Source organism: Solea solea, chromosome 19 (assembly GCF_958295425.1).
Source record: "Solea solea chromosome 19, fSolSol10.1, whole genome shotgun sequence".
NCBI classification, from domain to species: Eukaryota; Metazoa; Chordata; class Actinopteri; order Pleuronectiformes; family Soleidae; genus Solea; species Solea solea.
Genome location: NC_081152.1, coordinates 20,357,597 through 20,373,489, shown reverse-complemented (window position 1 = coordinate 20,373,489; position 15,893 = coordinate 20,357,597). Strand labels below are relative to the sequence as shown.

The window sequence follows — 15,893 nt, the reverse complement described above, 5'->3', positions numbered from 1 at the left end:
CATGAATAATAATGTGATCTGTGTGTGTCTCCTGGCTCGTGTGTGTGTGTGTGTGTGGAAACACAGCTCTGCTCTGCAACAGCCTCCACTATTCAGCCTGGACAATTTATGACCACTTCATCCTCTCCAGGGATTTACTGGACACTGCCCCCCCCCCCCCCCCCCACACACACACACACACACACACACACACACACACAATCCAGTCTCTTATCTAGTGTGTGCCGATAAATAATGCAAGTCCAGCTCTTTGTGATGAACTGTGAGCGGGGACACATGGCAACAGTCGAGACGTTGGGACTGTGGCCTGAGCCTGTAAAGAATAGAGTTGGCGTCTGCAGGATAAATCACTGCCCAATTTATCGAAGTGACACAAACTTAGCAAACGAGGCAGCAGAAGACCTGCAGTGTCCGCACCAGGCGTAAATGGCTGTTTTTCTCAATGGACTTTGGTGTGGGAGAGTGAGCGGTTTACAGAAACCTCTAATGCCGTTTAGGCTGCATTCACACCAGCGCCTTCTTAATCGAACCCTCGTTCATTTTCTTGGAAAGTCTGGGTTCGTAGGTCTCGGTTCGCTTCAAGCTAGCCACATTTTTTAAGCTCGTTACAACGCAGGGCATTGTGGGTAAACACAACCAAAATATACGTGCGTGTAGAACGATAGCTGGGAGAAATGGCTCAGCCCATCATTGCAGCGTTATAAACAGCATAAAACAATTTGATGCAGCTCCATGTTTTTGCTCTTATGTGGAGGAAACAGAAGTTGTCGAGCGAGTTTTCTTGTTCGTTGTTTGTCTCGTTTTCTTCTTCAGTAATTCTTCATTTCACTAAAGTGTGAAAGCAAACTCAGACTGACTGAATGTCGTACCAAGTCTGGCAGAGACTATCAGGTGTGAAAACGACCTTAATGACAAAGTATAGGACCGAAAACTATGGGCAGTGGTACACTTCTGCACACACCACGTGCAGACGCACCTGCGCCTGACATGAATTGTGTCATCAACGTCCAGATTTTGGAACCGTGTGCAAAGAGCTTGTTGGGTGCTGCGCGAAGTGAACTCCCGCCCCACCAGTAGGTGGAGTATAAGCGCTGCTCACCAAGCAGAAAAAACATTTAGACAACAGAAGAAGTCGTCGCCAAGGAGAGTCATCCGACCCTCAATCTGGCTGACGTCCTGACTCACCTGCCCGATGTGAGCCGCTCAAACCAGACGTGTCCGAGGGAGCTGTAGCATCGCTCTCTTCTTCTTTGGTAGGAATGCGTCCAGACTTCTACCGCCACCCGATGGTGTAGTACAGGCCCCTGACGCGTGAGTATACCAGGGTCCATGATATGCGACGCGCACTGCAGTGCACACGTAATTATACCACGGTTACAGTATGAGTTGAGCCTTTTAGTTGAGTGGCTAAAACTAATATTACAATAAAAAACTGTGACACAGTTGTGCTCTCGAAAAAAAAAAGATGTCGGAAATTAAACCTCAAAGTGTACAAGCTCAACAACAAAAGTACACACAGCTGAAAAATCCAGCTGTGTGGGAGAGAGAGGGAGAGAGAGAGAGAGAGGGAGAGAGAGGCTTTAGGTTTGAAAGATGTGTAGCAGCAGCAGGACTGAATGGCTCGGCAGGAGGAGGAGGAGGAGGAGGAGATAATTCACACAGATCCTCTGTTTCACACAGCAAACCTCACACAGCGACTAAATCATGTCGTCGGCATATATATGAATCCTTCATAGAGTGATTTGCCAGCCACTGTTTAAACAAGCAAACAGCTTTGTGCTCGTCTCATAATTTCTGCTTCCACGCCCCACACACACACACACACACACACACACACACACACACACACACTGTCCTCCCTCCGTCCAGCACAAAGGCCAAATCCGACCACTAAGCTAATTAATTAAGAATAGGTCACAGAGCGATTCCCAATCGTTAATTTCACTCTGACCCCGTTCACTTCCACATATGCTACAAAGCAGACGTCGCTTCAGAGACAACTAAATGTATTAGAGCTGAGTAACAAGGGTAAATATTGCTGTTATTGCAAACACAATTTGTTTATCGCCGCCTGCAGCTGTTTCCAGTTTCCCTCGGCAGTCGGTAAACATCTCGTGGACAGCGGAAACCTTTGGAGGGGAAAAAAAACACGACCACATGACAACGTAAATTTTGCAAAAGTGCACACGTACTGTAAAAAACTGAGACGTTTGAAATGTTCTCGCTGAAACCTGAAGGCGTTTAAAGATAAAATAAGAACAGCAGGTGGTTAGAATTACAAGCTCTGAGCTGAACCCCTGAATGTTTCCACATTTATCATCGATATAAAGCTTTTAACTTTGGGAGATGATGGCGTGCAAAGCTGGCAAGCGTAGTTCTCTGAGCAGCAGCAGCAGCAGCAGCAAAGACAGTTTTTGGCCGCCTGCCCGCGGATATCCAGGACTTATGATTCATTCAGAGCAACAAAACAAACAGCAGCTAATGATTTGCTGTGCTGGATTCTCGGTGCTGGAAAATAGGCTTTAATGTAAAATCCACTGTTTTGAGTGAGATGATTAAAACTCTGAAATGTAAAAACATCGGATTATTTACTGGAGCGCGACACTGCAGAGAAATCTTTTCTTTATGCTGTTATTTGTGCATCATTTAGTTAGCGCTGGAATCCAGAACCGGTGATATTCTGATCCCACTGGATCTCAAGCTCCATTTATTCTCTGCTGCTCAACCCAACTGAAAGGGTCGCGAAAGGTTTTCGGTAGTCTCCATGGTAACGGAACACTATCCTCCAGCGGGCACATGAAGTTTCATTCCACCCTCCTGTCTGGTACAGTGTGTGCTTTAGTCAGCATGTTTATGGATTTCATGAAGCTACTGACTTAAACTGCAGAGGAACAGATTTTAAACATTTTCAGGTCGGGCGTTTGGTCGACTGAGCCGAGCAAGAGTGCAACGGGGAGGACGTTTTTGGGTCCAATTCCATCGCGTGTCAAAATTTCAATACTGTACGTGACATTAGGAAAGTTCTTCATGAGTGGATCAAGAGAAGCAGGAATGTGTCGACACTTTTATCTGTCGGAACTACGGCACTTCTTCAAGTGTTGAGCAGCACTTTAGCAAGTTAGCCTCTAGTGCTGCTGTTGACACCTGTGATCATCCATCTTCTACCGCTTTATCCTCCACATGAGGGACCCAGGTCATGACACCGGGTCTTCTTGCTGCGAAGGCTAAAGAGTGCTTACCACTACACCAACCGTGCGGCCCCAGTTTTGACCACAACCCATTTTGCCCATTTTGACCAAACATGAGGATCAAGATACTGGCACATGGCAATGATGTGGCACGACTAGCTTTCAAATGTGACCCGATTATCCTTAAACAAATGTGGGTCTTTTTGGCAAATATGTGGAGTCGCACGGCCAAATCATTCATCCCATTTGGTTTGTTGGCCAAATGAAAATGATGAAAGTGAGGAAAGTGGGCCAAATCTGGGCTGTAAAAATCTTTTGTTGTTGTTGGTGGCACTGACATAACTTACTTCACCATTACTAGATGGGATTTTTATCCTGTGGCGTTCCTCAAGGTTCTATCCTAGGCCCGATTCTGTTGTCTGTCAACCTGCTGCTGATGCTATAAAGAAACTAGTTCAGATGCAGAGTAACCACCAGGTAATCTCTTTAAAACAAGGATAAATTCATAGCAAGGAAGCCTTGGAAGCCTTGGCCTGGGCAGCCCTCTCCCCGGCACTTCTACCAGCTCCTCTGGGGGGGGGGGGGGGGATTCCAAGGCGTTCCCAGCCCAGCTGATATAATCTCTCCAGCATGGGTCAGGCCCAGGGTCTCCTTTCTGAAGGACATGCCTGAAACGGCGTCCAGGAAGCGTCCTAACCAGATGCCTGAATTAAGCAGATAACTTGGTTGGAGTCAACACCAGATCAAGAGCTGGACTACCCATTTCTCACTGTTGACTGGACGCTCACATCCTACTGTACTCTTGTACTCTCTAGTGTACTCTTAGTGCCATCTGCTGTGGAGACTCCTTGAGAGGGAGAGAAACATGAAAAACATAAGCAGATGAAGCTCAGCTCTTAGTTATTACAGTAATCATTGTTCCACCTGATAAAGTCCACAAAAAAACCCATCTGTCCTCCACACACACACACACACACACACACACACAGACAGAGAGAGAGAGAGAGAGAGAGAGATAAAGCATAGAGAGGTTTTCGAGATAGTGATAAGAAGCGGATTATCTGTCCTATACTGCGATAAGAAGTCTCTCCGTTTCATTTGTGTGTGTCGTGTGCAGAACGAGACTCTGGGGCTGAACCTCATCATCAAACAAGTGATGAGATCTGACTCAACGACTTCAGCACTTATTTCTTTTTATGGTTATTTTTATCCAAGACTCTTATTTCTGAACCTAATGGAGCACAGGTTTGTCTCATAATAGTAACTTTTAATAACAAGTGTTCCAAATGAGGAGGTGACATACCGGCTGCTTTACAGCGGCTGACATCCGTAACGCTGCGCTACTTCCTCCCTGTTCCTCAGCACACGAGTCTCTGACGAGGAGAAACTTCCTGGCACTGAAGTGAAGTCAAAAAAGAAATCCAAAGATCGCGAGGGCAAAAGGGTTACGAGACAAACTGACATGGAAACACGGGGAGCAGGGAAACTGATGCACCAGGGGACGGAACAAGACTTGGGTGATGCTCGAAGATAAAGGTGAAACTCATCAGAAGAAACAAAGGTGAAGGACAGACGAAGAGGAAGAGTTTGGGGACAAAATACAGGAAGTAAACCAAGCCAAAACTCATAATATCACAGATATCCAGATCTGTGTTTGAGGTTGACCACAATCAGGAGGTTCTCGATGAAAGAACGCAGAAAAAGACTTGTTTCTTCTTCATCTTTGCTGTTTTTATGCTGCTTCTTTCTTTTAGGCTGCAAAAGTAGCTCCAGACTTTTTCTGGCACTTCTCCGAAAAAAGTTTCCCCAAGTGAAAGTTCTGGATAATGTCAGAGTGAAGCTCTGGGACACGGCAAGAAGAAGTGTCCACCACCTCGTGTGACCTGATCCGGACCTTTTTTAAAATTCGATCCAGATCTGTCCCAGAGTCCACGTGTGACACAAAAACTGCTCTGCAAACACAGCTTAAGTGCCGGGACGTGAGAAAACAAGGGAGACGTCACTTTAACAAGAAAGTACACAAAGAAAGTCTGAACCGGCCGTGTGTCTGAAGAGGCTGGTCCACTGCAGCACGGCCTCCGGAGTCCGGACGCAAACACCATGGAAATGATCGAGCAAAAACACAAGAACAACACATTTGTGCAAATATTTGATATTTGAGAACATCACAAGTGTCCATGTGCTGCACAGCGTGACCCTCGTGTTCCAGAGGTTAATCAAGAAAATGCCACTGAAAGTTTATTTCAGCTTTTTTATTTGCTTTGTTAAATGAAGTGGAGCTGTGTCAGAGATAAAACCCTGCGACATTAACAAGTCGCAGCGCTGCCAGTTTTTGATCTGGCTTTATCTGACTCGCCCTCTATCGACTGCGTGTCGATGGCACTCACTGCGGTTTTTGTTCGGGAGCTACGGTAGCCGCTTATCTTTTTAGCTTTTTGATAAACTCGGACACACGGGCCAGAGAACGACCTCAGAGATGGACGGGGTCCTAGCTCTGGAGCGGCGTCTCCTCAGTGTCCTCTCTGTGGAGCAGCAGGAGAACGTGTGTGTTCCATTCCTGTTGACTGACGTCCGACGTCGTTACCTCGCCCTCGAGTGTCCATCTGTCCTCTGAAATTCTGATGTGACAGTGAGGGACAGGCATGAGGGACAGTGAGGGACAGCGTCGTGATGTGCTTTTCCTTTCACTCCACGTCGTCCTTGAGACACTGGAGAAGATTCTCGTGTTAAAACACCGTGAGGTGATTAAGATTCAGGACGGGTCGCAGCACAGTTCACCTTGGACACTTAACAGTTGGTGGCTCTGCTCGTTCTGGGACAGTCAGTCAGAGAAGCTGCTGCTGCTGACGCTGCTGCTGCTGATGTAACTGCTGCTGCTGCTGTTACTGCTGCTGATGTAACTGCTGCTGCTGCTACTGTTACTTCTGCTGCTGTTACTGCTGCTGTAACTGCTGTTACTGCTGCTGCTGCTGCTGCTGCTGTTACTGCTGCTGACGCTGCTGCTGCTGATGTAACTGCTGCTGCTGCTGTTACTGCTGCTGATGTAACTGCTGCTGCTGCTGCTGCTACTGTTACTTCTGCTGCTGTTACTGCTGCTGTAACTGCTGTTACTGCTGCTGCTGCTGCTGCTGCTGCTGCTGTTACTGCTGCTGCTGCTGCTGCTGTAACTGCTGTTACTGCTGCTGTAACTGCTGTTACTGCTGCTGCTGCTGCTGCTGTTACTGCTGCTGCTGCTGCTGCTGTAACTGCTGTTACTGCTGCTGCTGCTGTTACTGCTGCTGTTACTGCTGCTGCTGCTGCTGCTGTTACTGCTGCTGCTGCTGCTGCTGTAACTGCTGTTACTGCTGCTGCTGCTGTTACTGCTGCTGTTACTGCTGCTGCTGCTGCTGTAACTGCTGCTGTTGCTGTAACTGCTGCTACTGCTGCTGCTGTAACTGCTGCTGCTATAACTGCATTCACAAATTTGAAAAACCAGAACTTTGAAACCATCGCTGGAGCTGCGATAATTTACTCCTGATACTATAAAACTATAATAAAGCATATTTCTACCACTGTATCTTCCACGTGAGGATCACATGGAGGCCGGGAGCCAATCCCAGCTGACACAGGGTGAAGGGCGGGGTCACACCCTGGACAGGTCACCAGTCAATCATTCATGCTTACATTCAAATCTACGGTCTATTTAGAATGTCCAATTTATCTAATCTGCATGTTTTTGGACTGAACTGTACATAGTAAGACAGAAACCTTTTAAAATGTTATAGTGAGAAGAGAAAACCTAACACTAAACCAGACTCAAAGATGTGCAGCGTCTGCCAAGACAGGTTGTGGTGAAAGGACAAATGTTGTATCAAGTTTTATAGTATGATATGTATTACATTATGATATAGATATATAGAATAATAACTTTTGTGCAGTGTATTAACAAACAAGTTATTTTTTTAATCTGTAAAGTTATGTTGCCGTGGAAACGCCCATTCATTCACACATAGACATGAAATAAAAAGCCACTTTTACAGAGCAGATAGAAAATATCGTCCTTCTTCTAATCCTAATTTCTGACAGGCTGATAAAAGCTGAAGTAATGCTGTCCTCCATCGTCCAAACTTCTCCACACAACTGCTTTCTCGTCTCATCTCAGTCTCTTAAATCACATTTCAAAGTCTTTTATCCATCCATCCTAATCTTCCTGGATTCTTCTTCTTCTTCATCTCTCTCACGCATCTGAAACGAAATCTGCGTAAAATAGTCAAAGCTGAGCAGAATTAAATCTGCGCAACTTTGCGTTAGATGGAAAAATCAGGAAACTCTGGTTATCTGTTTCCTCGTCTCCATTCACTGCACTTGTTTTTGCAGTGATGTGATAATGAGTTTGACTTACACACACACACACAAACGAGTGTGACAATGAGGATGAGGTGACGGCGACGAGAGCGAGTCGAGGTGAAGAGTTTGTGTCTCGTACTTAAAGCTGACAGACTCACATCCTGCAGCTGCAGCTTTGAAGTTTGCTCTTTGATAATAAAAGAGTTCATTAAGGAAAAAACACCACATGCTAGTGAGCAGATAACAGAAGAAAAGAAAAGAGGAGGAGGAGGAGGAGGCAGTGGTGAGGGGAGAATGAGAGCAGATATGGAGCGTGGAAGTGTTATTGACAGCTCACCACTTTCTCAAGTGTCAGAGTGGAGTTTGTGTGATTGACAGGAAGCTCACAGTCTGCACACAGGAGAGAGAAAGAAGAAGAAGATATATATATATATGTATATATATATATATATATATATATATAGTGTGTGAACACTTTCTGTTCAGCTGGCCTGTTTTACCTCATTTATGCCTCATTTATACCTCATTTATACCTCGTTCATACCTCACTGTGTGGTGAAAAACTGACAAAATCCAACAGCAGGGGGCAGCGTGTCTGCAGCACAGAGTGTTAATGAAGGAATGAAGATAATGATTTAAGGACACACAGTGACATCACTCTGCTGTCCTGTATTTAACGACCTGGCTGTGTCTCTGTCCGCCCGCTCGTTTCCCTTTGTCTCCTTCACTTTCCCCTCTGATCCACTCTTACAGTGTGGGGTCTCTGTGGTTATTGCCCCCCCCCCCCCCCCACCCCTCTCTCTCTCTCTCCTCGATCCATCACTCCTTCCTTGATTTACCACCTCTCACTTTAGTGAATTTCCCTCCCAGCTAAATGAATCTCCGTCGTCTCGTGTGTGTATTATATTATTATATTGTCAGTCAGAGTTTACACAGACGTCTCTTGTCCAGCAGAAACAGGAACAAAAGAACTTTTTGTATCCATGGTTACTCCCAATTTGAGTCTCTTTTTTAGCATTTTGAAAAGGGATATTTCAGGGTTGTTTTTTTGAAGTGCGGTGGCAGCAATAACCTGCTTTGAGACACGGACGCTCAGTGAAAACTCAGTGAAATCTCAGTGAAAACGTGTTTGACAACCTTTTGTGACTAGAAACTGGAGTTTGTGTCACTTTGTAAATGGCTGCACCAAACCCCATAGAGAAAATCCACCATTTTAACACCACAGCACACAGGAGCTGTTGATCCACTGCTGCCTCCATCACTAAGTTCAAATGTGTTCTTTTGTGAATTCTGCATTTGAAACTCTTTGTTCAGATTGAGCTCAGTGAAACAAAGTGACCACACGAGGCAGCAGCGGACCAGCAGCTCCTGTGTCAGTGAGCTGTTCACAAACGTCACAGAACGTTGTCAAACCCACTGTCCTCTCTTTTTTCTTCTCTTTTGTTCTTCATTAGCCTCACAATCCCATTTCTTCCAACCTTGCTCGCCACAATCAATATTTCTTCCCTTTTTTTCTGCTCCTTGTGTTTTCTCCTCATTTTGTCTTCATTTGTCCGTTCCATAGAAGAAAGCAATCCAATCCCGTTTTAGTGGCTCCTCCGCCGCTCTCCCTGACCTCGCTCCATCATCTCCCTAAAAAATAAGAAATGAGATTGTTTCTAAATCTTCAAATGTGCTGTGTCTTTGTTTTTTCAGCCGGGCTTTTATAAAGGCGTCGCGGGCTCACAGGTGACTCTGTCCAGCCTGGTGAACCAGTCACGGGCCATGCTGGAGGAGAAGGCACGCCACCTGCTGACGGAGGCCGAGCGGCAGACCATGGGCTACTACGTGGAGGAATACCGGGACGGACACATCGGGGCGGAGCAGCTGGTCATGGCGCTGTTCGAGCTGCTCAACACGCACGCTAAAGTGAGGCTTTCATCCAGCTGTGACACTCTGTGTCCCTGCTTTCAATCATCTGTATAGTTCTTTAAATCATCTACTTATAGTTCCAAATTCTACTTAAAGTTCCAAAATCTACTCAAAGTTCCAAATTATACTTATAGTTCCAAATTATACTTAAAGTTCCAAAATCTACTTAAAGTTCCAAATTCTACTTATAGTTCCAGATTATACTTAAAGTTCCAAAATCTACTCAAAGTTCCAAATTCTACTTATAGTTCCAGATTATACTTAAAGTTCCAAAATCTACTTAAAGTTCCAAATTTTACTTATAGTTCCAAATTATACTTAAAGTTCCAAAATCTACTTAAAGTTCCAAATTATACTTATAGTTCCAAAATCTACTTAAAGTTCCAAATTATACTTATAGTTTCAAAATCTACTCAAAGTTCCAAATTCTACTTATAGTTCCAAATTATACTTAAAGTTCCAAAATCTACTTAAAGTTCCAAATTCTACTTATAGTTCCAGATTATACTTAAAGTTCCAAAATCTACTCAAAGTTCCAAATTCTACTTATAGTTCCAGATTATACTTAAAGTTCCAAAATCTACTTAAAGTTCCAAATTTTACTTATAGTTCCAAATTATACTTAAAGTTCCAAAATCTACTTAAAGTTCCAAATTATACTTATAGTTCCAAAATCTACTTAAAGTTTCAAATTATACTTAAAGTTCCAAAATCTACTCAAAGTTCCAAATTATACTTATAGTTCCAAATTATACTTAAAGTTCTAAATCCCACTGATTGGTCAGAACGTGTCGTCACTGAAGAGTCATGAGTGCGACGTGTGACACGAGAATCAAAGTGAAAAATGCTGAACTGTAGATTAAAGTTAAAAAAACTTATAAATCCTTTAAAAACGTGTGTTAATCTCCATCATTTAGCAAAGGAAATGTCTAAAATCCTAATATTTAACAGTCTGGAGTATTAACTGCTGAAAGCCGGCCATCGTGAGCTGAAAATCTTTTTAAATTTGACTGATTCTAATGAAAAGAACTCTCTATAGAACGATAAACCTAAAGAGTAGACTAGAGTAGTTGAGTCGTGCTCGAGCTGTAAAATGGAAAAGCAGCAATTTAGAGTTAATTCAAGCGGCGTTGCCGCACGAACGAGTAAATCCAACTTTGTTCTTAGAATGCACCATAAAATAGAGCGGAGGCCGGAGTGAACACATTTATCTCAGCTCATAAATACAACACCCACGCTCAGACTTATGAAAAAATGTTTAATTGTTCTTCACGGAGAGAGAGAGAGAGAGAGAAAAAAGTCTGATGAGCTTCATAAAATGTGAAGACGGTCAATTCAGAAACATCGTAAAACTCCCATATTGTCAACTCTCATGTCTTATCTCACAAATCTACGTGTTATTTAGCTTCAGCCGAGTCACTGCACTGCACATGTGCTTTAACAGAGCTGGGATTCAAATAATGCTTTAAAGGGATAGTTCAGGCGGAGACAACAGAACCTGATTTAAGGCACTTAAGAAAAGGCTCAGCTAATAAAACCTACACCAGCTCAAGTGTGCGCCATCCTGAGAGCATGTTTTCTTGATATTAGACAACAGTTTTCAACAGGAAATAGAGGTTTGTAAACCGATTAGTTCCCTGCGCCAAACCCCATAGAGAAAATCATCGATTTTAACATCACAGCACACAGGAGTTGTTGATCCACTGCTGCCTCCATCAGGAATTTCAAATGTGTTCTTTTGTAAAATTCTGTGTTTGAAATACTTAGTTCCCATTCACTGAAGTGACACAAAGTGACCACACGAGGCAGCAGTAGACCAGCAGCTCCTGTGTCCACGTGAGCTAAAATCACTGATTTTCTCTATGGGGTTTGGTGTGGCGTTTACAAACTTAGAGAGAGAAAGCAGAGAACATGTTCTTAAGATGTCATAGACTTAGGATTGTGTAAATAAACCCACCCAAGACTGTTTGTTTCATCATGCCTCTCCTCTTGTCCTCAGTTCTCTCTGCTGTCCGAGGTCCGAGGCCTGGTCACCCCACAGGACCTGGAGTGTTTTGACGGGATGGTGCTGCGGCGGGAGATTCAGGCCCTGAAGGCTCGTCAGGGCAAAGCCGGAGCCGCCGCCATGCAGCCGGACTCCCTGTCCATGGTGTCCTACCCTGACACCCTGACCTCGTCGTCAGCCAGCTTCATGACCAACACCACCCTCAGCTCTGCGCGGGTACCAACCCTTTATCACACTCTTATTATTATCATCCTTCTGTTTACCTGACTTTTGCCTTTTAGAGAGTAACCGTGGGTAATTAGCTCAGTCACAATCAGTGATTACTCACCTGCGGCTAATGCTGGAGCTACGTACGATCATGGTGAAGTGAGGCCAACAGGAAACTGAGGTTTGTGAACTGTTTGTGAACTGTTTGTTTCACGCACCAAAGCCCATAGAGGAAATCATCGATTTAACGTCACAGAGACACAGGAGCTGTTGATCCACTGCTGCCTCCGTCTGTGAGTTCAAATGTCATATTCAGTGACGTCTGTGTTTGAAATCCTTTGTTCAGATGAACCTCAGTGACACAAAGTGACCACACGAGGCAGCAGTGCACCAGCAGCTCCTGTGTCCATGTGAGCTAAAAACGCTGATTTTCTCTATGGGGTTTGGTGCAGGAGAGTGAGCGGTTTACAAACTTCAGTTTCCTGCCAGAGACGGTTGTCAGATCTTAGCATTATTTTAAATGTTGCAACAAGAAACATTAAATTTAATATACTGTATATTTCAACAAAAATGTGAATTTGACCTTATTTGCACAGTTGAACGTAAACATAACCCGGGACCAGGTTTGGGCTCGAGCTAACCAACTGTTACCAAATGTAACCAACTTGACTTTATTTTATGAGTTTATGATGTCATTACGTGCACAAAGCACGTATGCACAAATGTTGATGGATGGAGCTCTGACTCACTGTGTGTGTGTGTGTCCGTCTGTGTGTGCGTGTGTGTGTGCGTGTGTGTGTGTGTGTTTTGTCGGGTTGAGCAATGACACGTTTCACGTCTGCCCGCTGAGATTGAAAAGTCTTCCTGCTGATGTGTGATAGCTTGTGTTTGTCTCCACCTCACGCCCACCCCCCACACCCCCCCCCCCCCCCCACACACACACACACACACTGTCGCCCCCCCTTCATAGGAGAGACTGCTCTGGCTGATAGATATGATGGAGGTAGGGATCACTGCTCTGAGAGAGACGAATACTTTCTAACACAAACTCACACATGGATACAAAGAGAAGCTGACACACACACGCACACACACACACACACGCACACACACACACACTATCAGGGGCCTTTAATGCCAGCACAACGCATGTGCAGCGTCTGCGTGACGGGTGAACTACGCGTCAAATACGTGACATGAAGACCACGCGTGACTGTTCATGAGCGCACAGACTGTGTAGTGTTTGTGGAAATCAAACAGCGAGGGGTCATTTGTGCCGTACCACGTGCGAACGCAGCGGACGCCTGTGCACGCGCTCGTCTCAATGTACAAATAATGATTCACTTTATTTACAAATACTAATGTTGCATTCTCTGTCATTAAAACATTATAAATATGAGCCTGTTTGTCAGAAGAGAGCTTCTCCCTCGTGTGTTTAAAGACGCACATGTCGCTGTTCACCACACAGGTGCTGAAAGGTGACGCATCACTACAGGACGTCTACAGGACAAACACATGCACATGACCAGTGACAGTGTTTTATAACATGCTGCAATAAATGCTTCAGTTCTTTATGAAAAACATGCGTTAATGACACGAAGAAACTTCATCGTACGTGAAATTATATGTAAATGAATTATGAACGGTCAAAATGACCACTATGGTATTTGATATTTCTCTGCTGGTTTGAGAGTTAATGGTAAATTGATTCAACATTTTTGAAGTGGTGGGGTCAGAATTATTGATCATAAATAGTGGTTAGTTGTAAGTGGGCATGTGCGTGTTGTTGTTCAGCACCGTGTTCTGTATGTGTTCCGTGACCTGTGTCCTGTGTCCTGTGTCCTGTGACCTATGACCTGTGACCTATGACCTGTGTCCTGTGTCCTGTGACCTGTGTCCTGTGTCCAGAACTTATAGATGAATCCCAAGCCCCATCAGAGCTGTCAGGATATTTTATTAAATTAAATTAAATTAAATTAAATTAAATACTAAATAATTATTTGTACATTGAGACGAGCGTGCGCACGTGGCATGACACTTATCACCCTCACCCTTCATTATTTGGTGTACTCACAATACGTGTTTTATGTCTTTATGCAGACAATGAAGGTGTTTTAGTGTGCTGGCATAAAATGCCCCTAATAATGCTCACATGCACACACACACTCATACTCTCACACACACACACACACACACACACACACACACACACTCATGCTCACACAAACACACACTCATGCTCACACACACACACACACTCAGTCCTTGTTGTGTGTGTTTGCAGTGATTTTGTTTGCCGTGTTTTTCCTGATTTAAAAACTTTAAACTCTGATGTGTAACCAGTAACAGAGGAGTTAAAGGGACAGTTCAGGTGTTCATGTGTGCTTGTGTGAGGTTGTGTTGTGTTGTGTTGTGTTATGTTGTGCTGTGTGTGTGTGTGTGTTGTGTGTGTGTGTCTGTGTCGTGTTGTGCTGTGAGCAGGCAAACCTTCGGGCTGTCAGTAGAGGACAATATTATGTTTTTTTTTTGTTTTGTTTGCTGTTTTTTTGCGATGCACAGAAGACGATATTGTCTCACCTGCACTGACAGCAGAAGACACATCTGGACGCTCATTAAAAAAGAGAGAATTCTCTCTTTTACACGGCAGGAGACGCCGCTCTCGCTGGTGCAGACACACAAACGCAGCGTGCTGTGATTGCTCGCAGCGTCTTCGCTCGTAGGAAGCCGATCAACCGTTGTGATAAATTGATTGTCTGTGAGTGCAGCAGCTACAGTACGAGGGCTAATTAAGCTGAAGTGACGGCACTTTTTGTCGAGTCAAAAGCAGCTTCCCACGTCCGAATACATCTCTCACAGGTCCTTCACAAATCACCTCCTCCTCCTCCTCCTCCTCCTCCGCTGCAGCAGCAGCAGCAGCAGCAGCAGCAGCAATAGGGACTGAGCCTCCAAATCCTGCTTTGAACTGATCTCCTGAGTGTCTATTCATTTCTCAGCACGTGTGTTTTGGTTGTGGAAGACGACAAAAGTCCCAGTTATTTTCCTGAAACTCGCTGGTCCACATAAAATACACTCAGGAAAATGTTGGCACCAGGTTTTTAATCATATTTACAGATCATTTCAGAGTGAGAACACAACAGGACGGGTTCCATAATACTTTCTGTCCTCCATGTCTGCTGGGCTGCTACGTATTTCCTCTTGTACTAAAGTGAGGGTATGCATCACACACTCGTTTTCTCACAGGGAGTTCAGGCTCATTTGTATGTCCTTGAATTCTTGGAGTGACAGGTTGTACAGGTGGGTTATAAGGAATAGGTACAGGCAATCAGCTACATAGAAGTAGTCTTGGAAAGAACTCCACTAGATGGGAACAGTGGACTGATAAAGGGTGAGAGTGCCGAGGTGGATCCAAGTGCAGAAGGAGACCGTGCAGCTGAGGGGGGAGGGGGTCAAGGTCAGTGCTTAGGTCATTCCACCAGCGTGGAACGACACATGAAAAGAGTCTGGATTGTCTTGTGTTGGCCAGACGACAATCCTTTAATGGACGGAGTAGTCGAAGGGTAACATGAACCTTTAGGAGAGCATTTAAGTGGGTGGGAGTGGGTTAAAGCTTGTGGTATATACATCCATTGCGCGGCGCATATAGCGGACGATGGTATACTAGCACTTCAGGGTCCTGTAGTATCCAACTTCGCCACCGGGTAGCGGTACAAGCTTGGACGCATTCCTACCAAAGAAGAAGACGAGAACGATGCTACAGCTCCCTCGGACAGAGGGGTGTCGGCTGGTTTGAGGCTCGCCGGGTCGAGGCTCGGATGACCATTCTTCTGTTGTCTAAATGTTCTTCTGCTTGGTGAGCGGGGCTTAATACTCCACCTACCCGTTGGCGAATGTGCTGTCCACGCGCAACCAACGTGCTCTTTGCACTCGGTTCCATAATTGAACTGCACACAGTGAGCGTTATGCAGCTCAAGCCAAGCTCCATGTTCCATTTGAGTGACTGAAGTAAACGACGATAAACCGCTGCTTAACGTCCATGTTCTCAAGTGTTTGTAATGAATTGCTTGAAATGTTACTGGACGTTCTCCTGCTGGTAGATAATCTTCCTCATGTGTAAACTGCAAACTCTAGAAACTCTAGAAACTCTAGAAAATGTCTGGAAATTTTGGTTTTAGACAATTCATGCCTGAAAATGCCGTTAACGTTTTCCATTCACTAATTTAAAATCCTTTGCCATTTGTTTTGGGATAAACACATCA

The 15,893-nt window shown here is 44.6% G+C and overlaps 1 protein-coding gene across 2 annotated transcripts in view; it reads left to right on the top strand.

Annotated features, from left to right (window-relative positions):
• Positions 1-15,893, top strand: part of whrna (whirlin a) — a 107,899-nt gene that overhangs the window by 73,672 nt on the left and 18,334 nt on the right. For both annotated transcript variants that reach the window (XM_058617984.1, XM_058617983.1), the window contains exons 6-7: positions 9,210-9,422; positions 11,425-11,646. In XM_058617984.1, the coding sequence (XP_058473967.1) occupies positions 9,210-9,422; positions 11,425-11,646 (435 nt within the window). The remainder of the gene's footprint in view (positions 1-9,209; positions 9,423-11,424; positions 11,647-15,893) is intronic.